At 42.3% G+C, this 21,731-nt stretch overlaps 1 protein-coding gene across 1 annotated transcript; it reads right to left on the bottom strand.

Annotated features, from left to right (window-relative positions):
• Positions 1 to 1,663: 1,663 nt before the first annotated feature.
• htr3a (5-hydroxytryptamine (serotonin) receptor 3A) lies at positions 1,664 to 21,539 on the bottom strand. The gene is given in 13 exon segments (XM_063222653.1): positions 1,664 to 1,837; positions 4,053 to 4,131; positions 5,817 to 5,847; positions 6,709 to 6,851; positions 7,575 to 7,689; positions 8,530 to 8,740; positions 10,018 to 10,184; positions 11,708 to 11,877; positions 12,422 to 12,531; positions 12,786 to 12,830; positions 13,048 to 13,211; positions 20,498 to 20,564; positions 21,531 to 21,539. Coding segments are annotated over 13 exon segments (1,485 nt in total).
• Between the last annotated feature and the right edge of the window lie 192 nt (positions 21,540 to 21,731).

Here is a 21,731-nt window from a genome sequence, read left to right as displayed (position 1 = left end):
AGACATGTTTGTTTCCCAAGTTCACGATTGCACAATACGGGATAAAGTATGATGTGGTAAAATAGGACATAATTTATCAGCGATGGCTTTTACAGAGAGTAAGAAGTACACAAGTCCTGGTAGTGTTTGTCTACATTAATAGGCTGCTGGCACTCATTCTAAGACTGAGGGGACAAAAACATTTCCAGGAATTTCGACAGGCTCCTCCAGAACTGCCCAGTGTGCCTTTTGTAACAGATTAGTAGATGCAGTGTGTTAACACATAACTTAACACATAACAAATAGCCTTTTTGGAAGAGAGTCCATCATTTTGAGACAAGACGTTCATTTCATAGGAGATGTGACAGGTTTTGCCTGTTGTGTGAGAGTTTTTGGATTTGTGTAGAGCAGGGGTGTTCAATTAAAAGTCACAGAGGGCTAGTTTTTCAAAGTCCCTCCAGTGAAGGGGTCGAATATAGAATCTGTATAACTCCCAGCAGCACGGTGTCCGAAGTTAGGGTGCGAAACAAGCAGATGGCTCTCCAGACAGAACAGATATTCCCCTCTCTACTTCTTAGTAGCCTTATGGTCTATTCATGACACTGTTTTAGATAAGATTTCACTCTCATGTGAATACATAGTAGATACTTATATTCCCAACCTGAAGTGTTAGTGATCGCAAATTATGCAAGGCCACAGATAGAAGACATACTGTATTTGTTTTCATTTCGTTCTGACCTTATGGGGGGACAGAACCTTACCATCCAAGGGCTGCATCTGGCCCCAGGGCCTCCATTTGAATAGTTTTGAGAATTCAAAACGTGATGAAAATGTGAGAAAAACTGTTAATTGAAATACCCTGACGGTCAATACTCACTTTCACATCTTTAATTGTTGACAAAATGTGTTATACCTCACGGATATTACTACTGTATGTGTGTCAACTCCAATACATAAGTAAATGTTTATGCAGTATATTCACAAAAACACAATAGCATGACGATTCTACAGTTCTGTCTATGTATTTGTTTTCTTTCTCAGTACTGAATAGGCACTTGATTACAATAATGTGGCTATGGTGGAGAATACAAAACCCTATATTAGTGTGTTTACATGTGCCCGTCTGTATACAGTGTGTGTGTGTGTGTGTGTGTGTGTGTGTGTGTGTGTGTGTGTGTGTGTGTGTGTGTGTGTGTGTGAGTGAGCTAGCGAGAGAGAGAAAGAGAGAGAGTGAGCGAGAGAGCGAGAGAGAAACTATGCACAGTTATTGTGTGCGTGCGTGTGTGTGTATTGTAACGATGCACTAAACTCACGGTTGAGTTTATAAATTAAAAACTATGATCGTTTATAGGTAGAATAGGTTACATAATTAACAAAAAAAAATAATAAGAATGATGATGATCTGAAGCTAAGAGGGACTTGAGTTTATAAATAAAAAACTATGATCGTTTATAGGTAGAATATGTTACATAATTAACAAACAAAAAAAAGAATGATGATGATCTGAAGCTTAGAGGGACTATCACATCATACTATGTGGTTGTTATCTGGGCCTAAGAGTAACAGAGCTTTGAAAGGGTGCATGACGATACTGCCTTCTTGCACCGCGATACAATATAGTAACTCTGCGGATCACGATTTCTCGATTGGATACAATCTGGTTACAGCCCTGGTAGACTCCACATCAGGCGTACTGCCAGACAGACCAGAGTGTGCCCAGTGTGATGGTGTATATGAGCAGCGTTAGCAGGTACAGCCTGAAGAGCAGCACGTCCAGCACGTAGCCCACCTGTAGCCACTCCTTAGCCACCTCGCGACTCTCATCCTGACGCTCCAGGTACTGACGGATACCTGCCACCTGAATCAGAATAGTGCAAAATCACCTTCATTGTTTTTTAAAGTGCAAAATCACCATACACCAGGGGGGGGGGCGCTGTGGCGCAGCACGCTAAGCCCCCCACATTTGGGCTTGCATTCCAACATGATCTCCAAAAATTCCGTGCTCCTGGACACGGATGTTAAGGACACAAAATCCGTGTCCAGGAGCATGGATTTTGCCAAAATTCCGTGCTCCTGGACACAGAATTATTTTCCGTGATGGACACACAGAAACCAACCCCGGTTCTGTTTCCACAGTCTTGTGTTTTCTCAGGATTTTTGTAATTTCAAATATTTTTTTCTCAAAATGTTTTTGTTACTGACAGGTTAGGGTTAGGGATTGTTTTGGTCTGGGCACAGCTAGTTTTCTTTCATTCATTATATGAATTTGATAGCCTAGCAACCTACTGGAAAAGGTATTTCTCAAAAATATGTCTTTAATGACAGGTTAAGGTTAGGGAATGTTTTGGTCAGGGCACAACTTAAATTGCTATAGCATTATTTTGTTTAGGATTAGCATTTGGTATGTATTTTCTAATGATAGAGTTAACACAGTGCTGTGGTAATAACCAATAGAAAGCACTCCCGTGTGCCCATCACAGAAAACAATTCCGTGTCCAGGAGCACGGAAAACAATTCCGTGTCCAGGAGCACGGAATTTTGGCAAAATCCGTGCTCCTGGACACGGATTTCGTGTCCTTAACATCCGTGTCCAGGAGCACGGAAATTTTGGAGATCAGGCTGTGCATGCCCACGGGGAGCCCGGTTCGAGTCCGGCCAGGGTCATTTCCCGATCCCAGCCCGTCTCTCTGTCCCACTCGCTTCCTGTCACCATCTCAGACTGTCCTATCAAATAAAGGCATAAAAGCCCCTAAAAATATATTTTTAAAAAATAAATAATAAAATATCACCATACACCATGCTCCCAAACCGCTTGTGAAACGATAAAAATAAAAATAAATACAAATGGTAATAATGAATGATAATGAATTAATGAATGATAATAAAATAATAGTGAAAAATTATATGGATGGATAATATGTGAAAATTAATCAACAGGAATCAACCAACAGACAAACGAACAGATGAATGAATGATTTAACATATAATTAGATCAATCCAATCAATCAATCCATCAATGGGAACATAAAGGATCCATCAAAGAAAAGCTGGCTGAATGAGCAAAAAGCATGTGATCACTCAGTACCAATGACTGTATGTATGAATAGTGATGGCCACCCTGGATTCATAAAATGTAAAGGTTTATTAAAGGTTGATCGCAATGTTTCCAGTCAACTACCAATCATTAGACAAAAGTTGAAAAGTGGGAATAGATGCCTGATGATGGACATGCAACAGCAACAGTTAGGTCATCTGCACTCTGGACTTGAACCCGCGACCTACCAGTCAACACTCCAGTTCAGGCATGGGAGGCGTAGCGCGATACCAGAGAGAGTAGAGAGAGAGGTTCCATTGGCCCATTGTTTCCGGGTTCTATTGGGGGGAAATCCCCCTTTAGGCAGACCTAGGCAGACCTGAGGACTGTTCTATTCAATGCTAGGAGCATTATGACACGCCCCGTTAGGCAGACCGGAACCTGGTCATGTTAGGTGCCCATAGAAACCTATTATGTTGGCATATCTGTATACTTAAAGACTCTCTGATGATACTGCTGAGCTAAAGGTCCAGACCAGTAGTTCAGAGCTACCGATACTCGATGAGGCTTCGGGAGGGAGGTTAACTAACATTACTAACCATGCCAAATTCTGTTAGTTGGCATCCATTACAGACAGGTGACCAGAACATTGCAATTTACGTATAAATGAAAAATATCTGCATTAGTGTAAACAACGTCTAAAATAGCTCATAATAACTAGTACTTTTACACTAGAATTTAGAGCATAGACTATTTGGACTTAATTGAAACATTTGTCTGTGGGGCAAGTTATTTTTACTTGGTGATATTGTTTTACTTGTTTATAAGCTTTATTATATGTATATATATTTACGTGAAATAAGTGAAATGTCTGATCAAGAATACGTAACTTAATGAGTTGAAATAGTCAAATAGTTTCTAGTGTAAACGTACTAGTCATTAGGTGTTTTTTTTAATTAAATTAAGATTGACTAGATGTTTTTACTTGAAACTAGACAAATAAGCTTGCTAAGATTGTCATTTTTTGCAGTGTTCTTACCTCCTGTAGGATGCTGTCCATGATGGGGGGTGCGGGGTCCCTCATGGAGAGGCCCAGGCCCAGGCTCATGCCACGGCTGCTGGGGGGGTGATGGTGGGGGTCCCCCCGTGGGGCACTGCAGCGATGGTGGGGGGCGGCTTGGGGGGGCTGGGGCTGGTGGTGATGGGTACAGTGGGAGGCTGCGGGGAGAGAGAAGAGTATTTATACCCAGTGCTTCTCTGTGTGTGTGTGTGTGTGTGTGTGTGTGTGTGTGTGTGTGTGTGTGTGTGTGTGTGTGTGTGTGTGTGTGTGTGTGTGTGTGTGTGTGTCAGGCTTGTACGAAATTCAGAATTTCTGAATTAAATTCAATTCAGGAAGTGGAATTGAATTTGAATTGAATTGACTCCACCCCTACAGGATGTTGAATTGAACTGAATTTGAATTACAGGAAATGGAATTCAAAATGGAATTGAAACTCACTGCAATTCAGGAAGTGGATGAACACACAACTTTTGTGTTTTCAAAATAATAAAATACAACATTAACAAAAATATATATTGCTAATAAATTTAACTACAAATGTATTCAGCATTCAAAATTATAAGTAAATGTTGTATACACCATGCAGGCCCCCATTGTGATTTTCCGTAGTTGCATGTATAATAATTAGTGTTATGCAAGGCCTACAGATGACTTTCACACTTCTTATTTGTTATGTACCAAAATGTATTTAAATATTACCACCTAAGGTCTACAGCAAATAGAGAATGGCATTGTACTACAGTAACTCAAAATGGAAGTAAGAAAAACGCCGAAAGTCAAATAATTACCTACCCAAATCCTAAAGCACTGCTAGGAAGCAGCTCAACAGGTGACCTAAGGGGCTATAATTCACTCTTCCCACCCATCTTGCAGTGGTGGGAATAGACATATGCTTATAAATATACAGCACCATCTAGTGTTCTTATTTGGTCATTACTTTGAGTTTCTTTGAATTTTACACCACCACCCAGGGATGGGCAAAGACACATCTAAATGTATTTCAAAATACGATGCAAAATACCCAGCTCTAAGATGTTACAAATACTTTACAAAATACATAACAGTAAATGTATCAATAATCAAAATACTGTATTTTGCATTTTCAAATACACAAAATACAACAGAAACTAGGTATGTGGGTGTGTGTCCTGACCTTCAAGCTAGTCTGGTTATTTGGTGTAGCGGTTAGAGCCCCAGTTTTGCATGCCAGAAGTTCAAGGTTCGAGTCTCAGCAAGGAAACTCAATTTCCCTTCGCTACTCAATGACTTGTATGGCATGACCAAAAATAAAAATTCAATTCACTTACACAATAAAAGGTAGGCCTACTTTAAACCACACAAACTCCTGTGTAACCATAATTTCCAGTCATTGAACAAACAATAATGTTAAGTTCTTGTAATTATGGAGAAGGCTATATAAACAATGGGCTACTTGGCACAACTAGCATTTAAAAAATGGTACAGATATGTCAAGGTCTGTATGTGAGTTCAATAAACAAGAACGTGTATCTTGTAAATTATGTCCACGTACCTTGCAAAGCGTCACTAATGCACCATTTGTGGCCTTAGAGCGCCATCTTGTGGGTGATGCATGGTGCAGCATTAGTAATGATCACGGTTGCACCTTTGGTGCTTAGCATGGCAATTTCAATTATTGATGATATTTTATCAAGAGTGAGTTTTTTGATCCAACAGCATATATTCAATAATTCAGAATTTTGAGGCTGGTTATTCGTTAGTAACTCGTAGTCAGGTAGTCACCTGCCAATGTTACCTGGGAATTGAACTGTCAATCTTTGGAGTCCTTCACCCCTTTCCCAGACAAACACTTTTACATTCCAATATAGCTACAACCATCACTTACATACTATTTGATCCGTGTTCCTACTATGTAATTGCATTGTTCAGGAGAAAGTAGGCTATTGTATTTTCTCTTATTTTCAAAATACAGGGGGGAAAGTATTTTGATACAAACTTCAAATACTTGTAATTCACTGACATGAAATACAAAATTCAAAATACTATGTTCTATTTCTAAATGTATTTTAATTGAAGTATTCGAGATACTGACCATCCCTGCAACCACCTAGTGTCAGTATTATGTCATTGCTTTGAATTTCTTAGAATTTAAATTCTGTGAAATTCAGTTTCCTGCCATTCCAATTCGAATTGCAATTCTATTTCCTGTTTGGAATTTTAATTCAATTCATATTGAAATTCAAGAACTGAATTGGAATTTTGGGATCATTTTCAATTCAATTCAGAATGTCGTATAAGCCTGATGTGTGTGTGTGTGTGTGTGTGTGTGCGTGCAAGTGTGTGTGTGTGTGTGTGTGCGTGCCAGCGTGCGAGTGTGCGTGCATGCGTGCATGTGGGTGTGCATGTGCCTGTGCATGTGCGTGTGTGCGTCTACCTGTGGAACAGAGCTTATGCTTGTGTGTGTGTGTGTGTGTGCGTGCGTGCGTGCGTGCGTGCATGTATGTGTGCATGTGCGTGCGTCTACCTGTGGAACAGAGCTTATGCTTGTGTGTGTGTGTGTGTGTGTGTGTGTGTGTGTGTGTGTGTGTGTGTGTGTGTGTGTGCGCGAGTGTGCGCATGTGTGTGTGTATGAGTGTGCGCATGTGTGTGTGTGTACATGCATGCGTGCGTCTACCAGTACCCGGGTGCATGTTGTTGTCCATGTAGGGGGGCAGGGGGGAGGACGTGAGCAGGCTGGAGCAGAGCTTGTGCTTGTCGCGTACACAGAGCAGCGCGGCGGCCCTCTCCAGCACCAGGTGCCTGTGGAGAAATGTTTGGCTTCATCTTAGTTTTTCTTCACCTACTTCTATTCCTATATTATATAATCCTTTTATTCTAATTATTTGAATCAGGGGAAGTCCCTGTGTAGTAAAATATTCTGGTGTGTTTAATCTGGAGACCTGTGCATGTACAAACGTACTGTACTTGGTGTGGTCACAAAACTGGAGCAACAAAATAGTACAATGTCTACATTGGACAACAAGACCATGGACAGTGGACAAACAGCCAAATGGGACCCACGTGCACCAAAGACGCTCACTGCATTGACTGTGGGGGAGGGAAATGGTTAAATAGGAGTCTTCTGAATCCACTTCAGAGCTTGCTGTGTGGTATGATATGACATTGTTTCAATTTCAATTTCAATTTATTTGTTTGTTTAGGGGGATAGCCCCTTGAGATAGGATATCTCGTTTTCGAGGGGGTTTCAACTTTGTAATACCATACTACTACTGCTGTAATTATATCTGTACGAGAACTTTTACTTCAATTTTATACAATTCGGCTGAGTTGCTTGTTTGATAATATTCATTTTATTACTACATGCCTGAGTCAGGAGGGCGCACATCATTCATTGTATTCATTTTCCAAGAGGGTACATAGGACAAAACGTCTGTCTGTCATGCTAACTAAAATAAAATAGTTATTCAATCACAGGAATCACAGTCCAATTTTCTACAAAAAAACAAAAAAATGACTAGGTACCTGAGCCAGGAGGGCACGCGGGGCTGCAGATCCTGCTGGTGCACCAGGCGCACGATCAGCACCGTCTCCGTCAGGCTGATGACCAGCAGCGCCATGCACACCACGAAGTACACACCTGCACGGGGAGCAGAGACACACACATATACACGGACACACACACACACACACACACACACACACACACACACACACACACACACACACACACACACACACATATACACATGGACACGCACACACACACGGACACACACACACATATACACATGGACACACATATACACACACACACACACACACACACACATTTCAATGAGGGGATAGGCAGAGAGCACATGAAATGGAAACACATGCACACACACACACACACACACACACACATATCCATTCATCCTTCCACCAATCCATCCATCATTGTCTCGTGGTGGGGTGCTGATGGTGGTGTAGTGTAGTGTAGTGTACTTATGAGGGGGGGTGCTGTTGGGGAGATGCCATCCATCCATCCATCCATCAATCTATGCAGGCATCCATCCATCCATCCATCCACAGATCCATTCATTCTTCCATGCATCTTAATTGCATAGCCACCACTGCCTGTGAGTGTAGCATCATTCATTTATCCATCCCACCATCCATCCATACAACTATGCATCTATTTCTTCATCCATGTAGTGTATGGGGTGATGGTGTTGGTGGCATGGTGGTGTTGGTGGCGTACTGTTGTTGTTGGTGTGGCGTGGTGTTGGTGGCGTGGTGTGGGGTGGTCTTGTGTTGGTTGCGTGGTGTTGGTGTGGTGTGGTGTGGTGTTGGTGTCGTGGCGTGGCGTGGTGGTTGTGTGACGTGGCGTGGTGTTGGTGGTGGTGGTGGTATGGTGTCGCGTGGGGTTGGTGTCGTGGCATGGTGTTGCTGTCATAGCGTGGTGGCATCTTGTGGTGTTGTTGGTGTCGTAGCGTACCTATGAGGGGGGTGCCGATGGCGGTGGCAGGCAGCGTGTCAGAGACGATGATGAGGAAGACGGAGTACCCGAGCAGCAGCGTGATCTTGAAGGAGACGCGCTCGCCGCTGTCGGGCGGCAGGTAGAAGCCCACCACGTCCATCACCATCAGGAAGATGCTGGGCAGCAGCAGGTTCACCGTGTAGAACAGCGGCCGCCGCCGGATCACCACCTGGGACATTATTACATTGCATTAAATTACATTACACTTACTGTAGCTGATGCTGTTGAGCAACTTATAGACATTACAGGGTAAGGCCCTCGATACGGCTGCTGCAGGATACGCCGCCATATCACCACCAGGGACAGAGGGGGTGGCGTGGGGATTCATCATTACATTACATTACATAATATTACACTTCGCTGATGCTTGTATCCAGAGCAACTTAAATACATGGGTTCTAAATTTTTGTTTTCCCCTGGGTGTGTGACCATGACTGCGCACAACTCAACTTCTGATTGTTGGAAACCGCTGTCGGTCCAAAAATTAGCTCACGTGGTTGGCTGCCAGTGTCTTGCCCCTCCTCACAACACTATGTTTATAAACAAAACAAAAACATGTATAGATAGCACAGAGTAAGGCCCTCAATATGCTTGCTGCAGGATAAACCGCCGGCTCACCACCAGGGCGCTAAATAAGCACCAGCCAACCAGCCAAATACCAGTCAAATTTCAGATTGGCTGGTAGAAAAAGCCAATTTACTAGCCACTTTGACCCGTTAGTGAGTGTCTGTTTGTCTGGTAAGATTTACATTTACGAGCCATTTTGGCAAGTGACGAAAAAAGTAATTGTCCTGATTACATTACATTTAGCTGACGCTTTTATCCAAAGCGACTTACAGATATTACAAGGTATTGGTTACAGTCCCTGGAGCAATGTGGGGTTAGGTGCCTTGCCCAAGGGCGCTTTAGCCATGGGTGGAGGTGTAGGGAGATGGTGGGATTCGAACCCGCAACCCTATTTTATATAGGCCTACTGTATACACAGTATATGGGGGTGGTATAGCACATCGCGCCAGCACATCTGACTTTGAATGGGCGATTTCCCAACCCTTGGAAATCCTAACCCTAGTGCCTAGACTATCTCTCTCCCCCGCCCTACTTTCCTGTCCAAAATCTTCACTGTCCTATCTCAATAAAGGCAAAAATACATAAACAGAGGCGAGGAGACACAAGTGTGTGTGCTTGTGTCTGTGAAATTTGTAAGCTAAATGGAAAAGAATAGCAGATACCTAGGCTACAATTTTGAAGATGTCCAGCAATGCATACAGTACTACTCACTGTGTACAGTATGTATATGCTCTATACTTTATAAAGTGCCTTGTTGCCTTGCCGTTTCAGTTCGCGGAAAAGGAAAGATATGGTACCAATGTTATGGTTCTCCACCTGTGGTATCATATCCATCTCATGCATAAGAGAATCTGTCGGCCATATTAGAGCGGCGCTTACATGGAACTTCATCTCAGCGTAGACTTCTGAGCCGTCTCCGTCGACGCTGAAGGGGTTGGAGGAGGTGAGGATGTGCAGCAGCTCCCACTCGCCTTGGTTCTGGAACACACTCTTGTCATTCATCACCTCCTCCTCGCTCCGGATCAGGGTGAGGTTGATGTCCTTGACTGGAGATTGGAATCCAGGTCAAAAAATTGTGTACTTAAAGCGATGGTTCGGAGTAGAATCACCCTAATGCCATTTGAACCGTGACACCCATCCACCTTTACACCCGAAGTGTTTTCTGCCGCAGGCTTACATCAACAGAGTTGCCGTGTTATTCGATGTTTATTCCGGATAGCTTGACTCAAGCGCATATGGATCCTGGGCACCGTCTCCAAACTTTCCCCACAAAAATAACATGTCATGACACCAAACTTCTACAGTATAACAAATGTGGTTTGTACTCACAAAAAGATGAATTTGAAACTTTGTACATAGTCCAGGAGTTTATTAGTAACAACACACGAGACGATTAGCTTTTCTGCTGCTAAACATCCGTCGACGTCACTTCCTCCAGCTGGGACTTTGTTGATGGAAACAAATACACGTGAGTCCGGAAGGCGGAAAACTCAAAAAGACAGCTTGCGCTACAACTAGAAATTAACCACTTCGGATTTAAATTTTACCACGTTTAATAAATAGAAGACGATGCCACACTCGTGCATATATCCTGGCTGTGGACTAAAACACAAACCTTACAATAAAGAAAGTCCCAGCTGGAGGAAGTGACGTCGACGGATGTTTAGCAGCAGAAAAGCTAATCGTCTCGTGTTGTTACTAATAAACTCCTGGACTATGTACAAAGTTTCAAATTCATCTTTTTGTGAGTACAAACCACATTTGTTATACTGTAGAAGTTTGGTGTCATGACATGTTATTTTTGTGGGGAAAGTTTGGAGACGGTGCCCAGGATCCATATGCGCTTGAGTCAAGCTATCCGGAATAAACATCGAATAACACGGCAACTCTGTTGATGTAAGCCTGCGGCAGAAAACACTTCGGGTGTAAAGGTGGATGGGTGTCACGGTTCAAATGGCATTAGGGTGATTCTACTCCGAACCATCGCTTTAAGTGTATTAGAAATATCTTAGATTCTCTAATAGCATATTTTAAGTACATTGTACTTTTTAAGTACAGTTTTTAAGGATGGTAATGGAAAATATACTTTGGCTATAGTTTAGTGTATTTAAAGGGGCTCCAGGTAGGATTAAAAGTTTAATTAATCACCGTCCCAAGTCAGCCGATGGTTATGTGAATCATTACTAAGTGAACGATGATTCTCTTGACCACTTCCACGGTCCGCTGTCAGAAATCCCCGAATGCAACTTTTTGACAGAGCGGTCAGAAGGAGTGTCGACTTTTCATGCTAAAAATCGCTTTACATACTGTATTCAGATTTGTATCAACTGTTGGCATTCCGTGATGAAAAACATTCTCACAGCGAGATCATTTGAACAGCATTTATTCATTACAGAGTAGATTTTGAGACAGGCATGCCACGGGCACCACGCAAACGACGTCATCCTACCTTGTGCCCCTTTAAATCATAGGCCTATGTTAGGCTTGTGCTATGTTAATCATCGTCACAGCACTATGGTTAATACAGCCACTGAATGTTCCTGTGTCGTGGCCATAGCCAAGTCCTTACTGATGTGCAGCCAACTCTGGAAGGTGAGGCTGCAGTTCTGGACGTCAAAGGGGAAGTTGTAGATGTTCAAGGTGCAGGCGGTGACCACCTGGATGGGCTTCTGGTTCTTCACCCTTCCGTTGGAGTTCACGTACACGTACGGGATGTCCGGAGACTTGCCCACGTCCAGGCTGCACACACAGAGACAGAGACAGGGTGGAGTCGTGTTTTGCGCGTAAATGGTGGGTGCAAAAAAACATTGTGTTGGCTACTGAAGAGTGTTTTGAACAGAAATGTAAAAAAAATGATATGGGACTTCTGTTTGACAAATAGTGGAGACTGAGGGCACACACTCACACACACACACACACACACACACACACACACACACACACACACACACACACACACACACACACACACACACACACACACACACACACACACCTTGAAACATCTGTGAGCAAAGCATGTAGGTTTTTGTAATGAGTGTGATGACTAAGTACTGGAATGATGTGGTCTCTTTTCTTTGTTTTAGTTAGAATTTTAGCTGCAGCATTTTGGATTAGTGGCACCTGCCTGAGTGACTTTTGGGGAATACCTATAAGTTGGTTACAGCAATAGTCAACTCTTCAGGTAATAAAAGCATGGCTTGTTCCTATGAAACACTGACTCTCTAAGTGTTGAACTAACACTACATTTTTACACTGTGTGTTAATTTCATGATGAACTCACAATTCATTGATGACGATGTCCGGCACCCATATATTTGCGGTGGGCATAGAGATGTTTTCCACCCCATCAAAGTCCTCGGGATCCCAGACCAGGAACTCATCTGTCCATTTCTAAAATTACTCGGGGAAAGACAGAACAGTGGAAGTCAAGGTATGAGCCAAGCTGTAAGCAACTGGTCTTTTTGGAGACTGAAAACCACCTTTCATCCATAAAGCCTTTTTCAATTCTGGCCATTTGGATAAGCTTGTCAAATCAAATTATTATACATTATTTTGCCTTTATTAATTTAGGCTAAAATGTAGGCTACACATTCAACAACTTGAACATAGAAATTATGAAGAAGAGAACGGAAGTTTTATCTTACCTGTGTATACCAGACATATGTCTTGAGAATTTGGTTTTTCTCATCCTTTATCGTCACAAAGAAAAAACAAAAAAGGGACAAGGCGTGTCAATAACTGATTACTGCCACTAATGCAAACACAGCAACAGACTTGTTATAGCCTATCTTTCATGAGTGCAACTCCTTGTGATCATAACAACATCAGAGTAGCAAGGCAATTATTAGATTTGTTTTAAAGCGAATTTTGTTCAATTTTCCATCCTCCATCCTCCATCCTACGCACCACATTGAGAATGGAGTACACCATGAGGTCAACCTCCACCATAGTACTCTGCCTCCAGTCACGGACGGGACGCACGCCTTTCTTGTATCCGGTGCTCAAATACTCGGAGAGTCGCACCCGGGCGACATCTGCAAAACGGCCAGGGTTGTTACCGATTTTCTTCACTGATGGACGACAAAAAAAGATCGAGATTAGTCAGTATGTTTACCTTTAGCATATTATAACTAATTTTGTATTTCCCTTTTTTCTCTCGGACTATGTCTTTTTCTGACTTGTTTATTCCGACTATACTTTCGGTAACAAAACAGAGAATAGCCTGTTAAAGGATAACTCACACCAATTTCAACATGCAGTTGTAATGCTCACACTACCCTGGACCTGAGTTTTTTTTTTTACCTAAAATGTTTATTTATTCCCAAAAACATCCAAAAGGTTATGCAACAACAGCAGACAACTAGCAAACAGTGATACCTTTTGGGAAAATATTTGGAGTAGGCCTATGTTGAGATTTTTAAAAATGTAAACAAAATCTGCCCCCATTAGAATAGCTCACATCTCGGAAAGGGCTGAGACAAAAAAAATTGCAGCATCACCGGGAACTGACAAGTGGGTAACGTGAGCAATACAACAGCATATTGAAATTGGCAGGAGCGCTCCTTTAACTATAGACAATGACCACCACAGATACCCAACAGTGAAAGAACTTCAAGCTTCTAGCCTACCTGAGCAAAAAGCAGCATTGACCGATACCAGCGCAAGGAGCGCTGTCCTTAGTACTGAAATCTTCATACCCAACAGGTTATTCCCCTCCAGTCTCCCAGCGTCTCTCACCGGCTCGTAGCTGCCGATTGACACACCCAGCTAAGCATATCCGGCCCCGGACAGCAGTCACCATCAATATGAGGTCCCATTAAATGGAGTTATGTAGACGTTGCAAAGTAAAATGTCACCCAGGTTTTACCGAAGCACAGTTGTGTAGCGACGCAGGACAACAGCCTTGTGCAAATTAAAGACAACACCCAGCGAAGGACATCTGGTCATGGAAGCGGTTGCGTTCATGCGACAGAAGAGGGCGAAAGTAGAAAACTTCCCCATCCTGCTATACACAGTGGGAGAGGCCAGTTTAGCGGGGAATGTGTTCATTAAATCGCCAGCCAAACACAAGCATGCTCACGTTTCGTTTCGAGATCTGGTCCTGATGTCAGGGTTGGCTAACCTACAGCCGAATTTTCCAACGCATAGGCTAACATCATGAAAGATATTTCGGAGTCAAATTGCACACGTTCACGGTTTTTTCTTCGTTTCGGTATAACATCATTATGCTGACATAGGATACAACAACAGGAACTCTGGTGATTCGCTTAATATGTAGACAGTCAGGTAATGAGATCTGTGTCAGAAAATATTGCCCGCGATTTCGAGACAAATTAAGTTTGCACTTCAGCTGATTGTTTTTGTGGCTGGGTGCGCTCAGAGAGGGCGAGTAATGGATCTGCAGCCCAGCGTGACCTCGTAAAAGTTGTGGTCTATCGGCCAGTAAATGGTCGACAGCACGTTAGATGATACCTGATGGTAAACACATGCAAAATGACCCACGCGATTGCTGGCGACATTCATGCCCCAGCATTTACAGAATGCGCGGGAATGCGCCTCCTCCACAAATTATATTTTCTGTGTAATTAAGTTTGATGCAGGAGATATACAGTATCTGTGTTGATGCCTCAGTTTGCACAGGAGTGGCCTAACATTTTAGGCAGTGACTTTTGATCGGAATCTCTCTCTCTCTCTCTCTCTCTCTCTCTCTCTCTCTCTCTCTCTCTCTCTCTCTCTCTCTCTCTCTCTCTCTCTCTCTCTGCGCGCGCGCTTGGTCTGGTTATATCACGCCATTGCGCAATTAATTGTTCAGAATTCTTAACAGACGTCATCAGTCCGCTAGCAGTCTATGCCTCCTCAGTTATTTAGTTATTTTGCCTTTGAGTATTCAAATGTAATTTCAGTTACCTGATGGATTGCTCTTAGCAATTGCTTGTGTTTATTAGACTCATTTGTTGGTTCAAAAAGTATTTAAATGGGAAAAACATATGCTGCACTTAAGCTCCAAAATCCCCCTCTCTTTCCTCTCTCTCACATTCACACACAAAGAGAGAGAGAGAGAGAGAGAGAGAGAGAGAGAGAGAGAGAGAGAGAGAGAGAGAGAGAGAGAGAGAGAGAGAGAGAGAAGGCTGCTATTCTGTGCATCTGTGCATTGGCAGTAGGCTTACCTTTGTAGAACAATGATGTGCCATATGGTTTACCAAAAATGAGTTTGTACCCCACAGATCACCACAGTGAAGGCACATTAAAGTTCAAAAGTTAAAAGTACTTTATTTGTCATTTGTGCATAAACTAGTAGTCCAAGCACACAGGAACTCTTGTGCAGGCCCTCTGTGTTGATAAATAGAATTAAATAGAAAAGATAGGACAAAGACAAAGTATTAAAAAGTGATAAAAATCAAAGAGATCAAAATAATAAAATAGGTGGATCAAATGTTCTTTTTTGCCATCAGCCTTGCTGTTGCTGGGAAGAAACTGTTAAAAAAAACCCTTGCTTATTTGGTTGGAATCATGGGCGTAGATTTGGGTAGGGACGGTCGTGACATGTCACAACCAATATTCAAGGGATGTAAAATAGTCCCGACCAATTTTTGATTAATTGCATTAATTGTATTAATTGCAAAAAAAATGAAATAATTGAACGAAAATCTGCATTGATTAGTTCAATATTTCGATATACTATGCAGTGGTAGCATTCATTTAAAAAACATTTTAAATTTAGTTAGTGAACTATGATGACCCATGCCGCTATTGGCTGCAACAAGCGGGCAGGCGGAAGCAGTGGTCCACGCTGGTGGTGCTGAAAAGTGAACGCATCTGTCTCATATTGGAATTAGGCCTAAACTCAAACGGCATAGGCTACGTGTTTCCATCTGAATTTGACATTTATTATGAGCGTCAGAGATAGGCCTACCAAAAAGAAAAGGACGACTGGCATAAGAAGTTATGCTACCTCAACAGCCTACAGCCCCATAAGATTTCATCTACGGATGTGTTGCATCGTTCGGTGTTTAGGTAAAATAAGCGTTATCCTCCTACCCTCCCTTTTCTTTTTCGAGTGCAAGTTTTAACGGTCTCGTTGTAGCCATCAATTAAGCCCTGGCAGATGCAAATAAACTGAATGGATGAGAGAGTCATGGGAAGATGCTGGAGATGCTGCCGTTTGAATTAGTTGCTGTAGCCTGGTGGCTATCCACACACCTCACTCAATGCATGCCATAATTGCAAAACATTCCGACTGTCAAACTACTCGATAGCTAAATGCGATTTATGCTTGCTCATTTCGGTTGCCGCGTGCCGCGTGTGCCGCGTGTGCCGCATGTTGTAAAAAGTTTGGCAAAAGGAATTCATTTCAAGTTGTGATTCCTCTGACATTCTGAAAATAAAAGTCAGGTTTTAGATATTGTCAGGAAAAAGGGTCGTTTATTCTCCCAGGACAAAGGGGCTCGGTCTTGATGGAGCTTGACTGCTTTTACAGAAAGGAGCCCAAGCCTGGCCTACGTCTTTAAAGGAGCCGCTGCTTTAAAGTCAGATACAGATATTCTCTCTCTCTCTCTCTCTCACCCCATTGTTATGTTGTCCAGGTCCATTAGAAATGCTTAGTCATTGAAGCAATTTTGTTGAAATAAATTTTAAATAGAATTATCTGTGTTTAACATGTACCTCTTACTGTATAGCACTGTTCATTTTGGCAAAGGGATATGAGCCCTGGTCTAATGTGCCACCTGGCAACAGTCTTCCTTACTTAGGGCCTATAGGCCCTAGTTATTATTTCTGTAGGGCGCATAGGCCTATATTGAATGAATCTAGATTAATTTCATAATACCAGTCAGATTAATCTAGGTAAAGAATCCATGTCATTTTTTTTTTTTTTTTGGTTGAAGTAGTCCCTACCAAAGCTCAAGCCAAACCTACGCCCTTGGTTGGAATGCTGTCCGCTCTACTGTGTCTCAGTCTGTATGTGCAGTTCTTGTCTATTTGCCTTTGAACTAGTAAAACAAATAAGAAAACGGAGTGCCACAGTTTCCTGCTCTTCATTTTTTCGATCCACTCACTAAGATCTGGATCCACGCAGCGCTTCAGTTTTTTTCCTTTTTTCAGTGCAGTTCTTGTGTTTGAGCAGAGAGTTAGCTGGATGGAGTGGGTCTTTAATGATTCTCTCTGCTCTCCTATAGCTGCGCTGTACATATATGGAGTCTATGGAGGGAAGTGCTGTGTCTATAATCCTCTCCGCAGTCTTGATTATTCATTGCAAAGACTTCCTTTCAGCCTGAGTAATGTTGCCATACCAGACAGTGATGCCTGTTGTGAGGATGCTCTCTACAAGTCCTCTGTAGGCCTGGGTAAGAGGGTGGTGATTCAGTCCATCCTTCCTAGGCATCCTAATAAAGTACAGCCTTTTCTGGGCTTTTTTCACGATGGATGTGTGTGTGTGTGTGTGTGTGTGTGTGTGTGTGTGTGTGTAGCCTGTGGAATTCAATACTTTACTTTCTCACACTAATTGTCTGCTGTCACCTGAAGATGTGTGAAAGAACACACGCTCCATTCACACACACACACACACACACACACACACACACACACACACACACACACACACACACACACACACACACACACACACACACACACACTTTACAGGTCAAATGAGAAGTCAGCTCAACCACACACACGCACGACTTAGAGAATATTGATATAAGCTACACATGGAATGCCACAACATGAAATTCTATCACACAATTTCACTTTGATTTTGGCATTCATGAATCATTCTTTCTATATAAAGGTTTGTGTTTTCTTGCCTTAACATGTTGTGTAGTCTATACTGTCGGTTATTCGTCACAATTTGTAACTAAAAACACACACACTTCAGTCAACTACTATAGTGGATAATGACTGTAAAAAAGAAAGGTTCAATGACATAAAAATGTTTTTTTTAACCTTATTAATACTGAACTGAAATTGAAAACAACAAAAGACATCAAAGACTCGGGTCGGAAAGAAGGTTCAGTTAAAGGGTCATGAGTGTGTGACACTGGGAGCAAAGGCCTGTTACACCACCACCTCAAAACAAAACACACACCATCTTCTCCCACCAGAACACCTCTCACTGTGTCAGCTATCACACGCTCCATAACACACACACACACACACACACACACACACACACACACACACGCACACACACACACACACGCTCTATGTCAGCTATCAGTTCTCTTACATTCTATGAAGCACATTGCGAACAAACATACACACTAATTAAAGCATTTTGACAGAGCAAAAAAAAGATTTAGGTTCAATAACAACAACTGAGGGCGGTGGTGACCAGAAGGTTGCAGGTTCGAGCCCAGCTCTGCCTGACCCCATCGATGTGTCCATGAGCAAGATACTTGTTGATACAAGATACTAGTTGCTCCTGGTGGCGGGGTGGCACCCTACAGGTAGCCTACGTGGCAGCCACTGCCACCAGTGTGTAAATGTGAGTGCAAATGGGTGGATGTGAGGCATGCAATGTAAAGCATTTTGAGTGCTCGAAGGAGGGGAAAGGCGCTATAAATACAGTCCATTGACAATTGAACATAAAAATGTAAAAAAAAAACACACACAAAAAACAACTGTACGGCCATTGGCTAATTTATAAAAACTATGACTGAAAAACAACAAAGACTCGGGTCAGAAAGAAAGAACCTTTTTGCATATGCCCCCTGGACCTCATCATAAGCCTCCCAACACCCTCTTGACCTCATCAAAAGCCTGCCAATACCCCCTTAATTATTAAAAAGTAATGCCCCCCAATGGCAACTAAGCAACAGCCCCCTAGGGACCCCGTTGAGAAACACCAAGTTAAAGGGTCATGAGTGTGTGACACTGGGAGCCAAGGCCTGTACATCACCACTTCAAAACAAAACACACACCATCTTCTCCCACCAGAACACCTCTCACTGTGTCAGCTATCACACTCTCCATAACACACACACACACACACACACACACACACACACACACACACACACACACACACACACACACAAGCACACGCAGGCAGGAGCGCGCACACACAGCTATCAGGTGTCTTACTTTCATACTTTCTACAAAACACACTGTGAACAAACATACCCCAAATAAAACATAGTTGACAGAGTGAGTGAGAGAGGCTGGGTGAGCAATACAATTGCTGATACATTTGCTGGCACTAATATGGCCAAAATAAAACAGGTCTAGATAGGCCTACAGCGATTCATGCAATATCAACAACCAAACTGCCTATCAGAACTATCATCACAACAAGATCTGAGACATGGATGTAGGTTTTGACCTTAGGCTTCTCTGTTGGTGTGCATTCTTCACACCTTGCTGAGCACAAGTCTGTGGCACCACGGCTCACACTTCTACATGGGAACCTTTGTAGGCAACAGTCGTGGGACCACAACAACCGGGTCACGATATACAGTATATATTTTTTGTTGCTTAAGACAGGGTAAATAGATTTGTTTTCCACAGGATGAAATGTGACCGTTTTTGGAATATAGCCAACTAGTTTTTTTTTCAACGGCCTATTTATACATGTTTTCCTTAAACAATAGGTTGCTCAAGAATAAAAATCCACCATCTCTTCGATTAACCTTTGATTTTAATGTTTTAAACTTTAGTCTAATGTATTATTTTAATAGTTTAATTTACTTTTATTCTTAGGCTATATTTAACGTGCATGTTTCCTCGATTCTTTTACTTTTATTTTGTGTGAAGCGCACTGAATCGCATCTATGTATGAAACGCGCTATGCAAATAAACTTGCCTTGCCTTTAAGGATGTCGAATGCTTAACTAAATTTCTGAAATGGTTAGCTAATCAGCTAACCAGTCCCGTCGCGTGGACCCCGATTTGGTGAGGTGCGACTTGACACCTTTCTGCCACGCGCCATACGGTCGCACCTCTACAGCACGCGCTGACCTCTTTTGAGGTGTTAAAACGCAATTTGGCACGGGGACCCTTCCGCTTATAAAGACTTCCTTTGTCTGACTCAAGTCATTCATTCAGTCTCTCTCTCTTCGAGGATTAACGTCGCACTATCCCCTTTGGAAACATGGATAACTTTACCGCGGTAACAAATAGGCCTACACCCGGTGATAAAATGGTTCTTTCTGGATGTTCCACCGAGTACGCCGCGCTCAGGCCCACTTGTCTTTGGAGGCCATGGATTAAAGAGCAGGCAGCCGGATCACAAAAGGTTAGTTGATAACAAGAGCGTAACCAGGAGGGCGCTGGTTCGTTGTGTCTTTCAAAATCTAGTCACCGGCAAAGACAGGCCTAGGTGAAATGTTAGTAGTTAAGATTTACTAAAAAGTGAACTTACCATGTGGTCGTGTATTTTTTTCTCTCTTGTTACAGACGTCTTTCAGGTCCACAGTGACATCATCAGGCTGCAAAGCGAACGAACAGGTCTCGCATCCCGTGAAGTGAGTGAGAAAGTTGCTCTTGATTATTTTATTTGGTAACGCTTTACTTTACGGTACAGTACTGACTGTGTACTTTCTGCGTAACAACAGGGTAACAGACAGAAGTTACAAGGTATCTAATGGGTAAAAAGGGGCTAATTACAAAGTAAATAGTATGTAATACACATATCTCAAGAATTACTATGAAACTACTGCGTATTTTCAAACCATCTAATCATCGAACTTCTCTTTGTTATCCTGTTGTTACCCAATTAATGGTATGTACTTTATAATTACCCCTTTTTTACCCATTAGATACCATGTAACTTCTCTCTGATACCCTGTTGTTACCCAGAAAGTACACAGTAATTACAGATGGTAACTGTACCGTAAAGTAAAGCGTTACCTTTTATTTTTATCCTAAATAGGCTATAATAACCGGTAAGCTAGGCCCTATTACTAATTGTCTGTTTTAGGCCTATTTTATTGATGAAATGGTGGTTTCGTTGACTGATTATAGTCTACCACACTAATTTGACCTTGTCGTGACAGCCAACGTCTATTAGGCTACTTTATTGTTCTTATGCGATTTGTTTTGTTTACCTACAGATTGTTTTGGCCGCGGTCTCGGTGCTTTGACTATCTTTTCCAAGACGCAGAGGCGCTGCTCCGCAACTACCCCGTCCAGGCCACCATCTGCCCTTACGCAGACTCCAGCAGTGACGAAGAGGACGACAGCGATATGGACGACGAGAAACCCACATATTAATTGTGGACTCTTCCTTAAAAATGGAAAATGTACATATAACTTGGATGTAATATATTTCTGTTATTTATTTGTATGCGCAAGCAGAAACATGCGGGCAACAGATTTCTGCATAGATATTTATTTTAATATATTGTGGGGGCAAATACGGTACCAAAATAAATGTTTAAACTCTATATTCTGACTCTTGTCATCATTGTAATATCAATTATTTGCATTTAATTTTCAGTAGGCACCATATCAAATAACATTGTCCATACATTGTCCAAACATTGTCCGTACAATATAGGCACACACTGTTTTTCAAAAGTGGGGGCTGGGGACCCCTGAGGGGCCGCAGCAAGTTGGCAGGTAAAATATAGCATAACAAAATAAATAATTAAATA

This window comes from Engraulis encrasicolus, chromosome 18 (assembly GCF_034702125.1).
Source record: "Engraulis encrasicolus isolate BLACKSEA-1 chromosome 18, IST_EnEncr_1.0, whole genome shotgun sequence".
Classification (NCBI taxonomy): domain Eukaryota; kingdom Metazoa; phylum Chordata; class Actinopteri; order Clupeiformes; family Engraulidae; genus Engraulis; species Engraulis encrasicolus.
The sequence above is the reverse complement of the archived record's forward strand: the minus strand, read 5'-3'. Positions and strand labels throughout refer to the sequence as shown.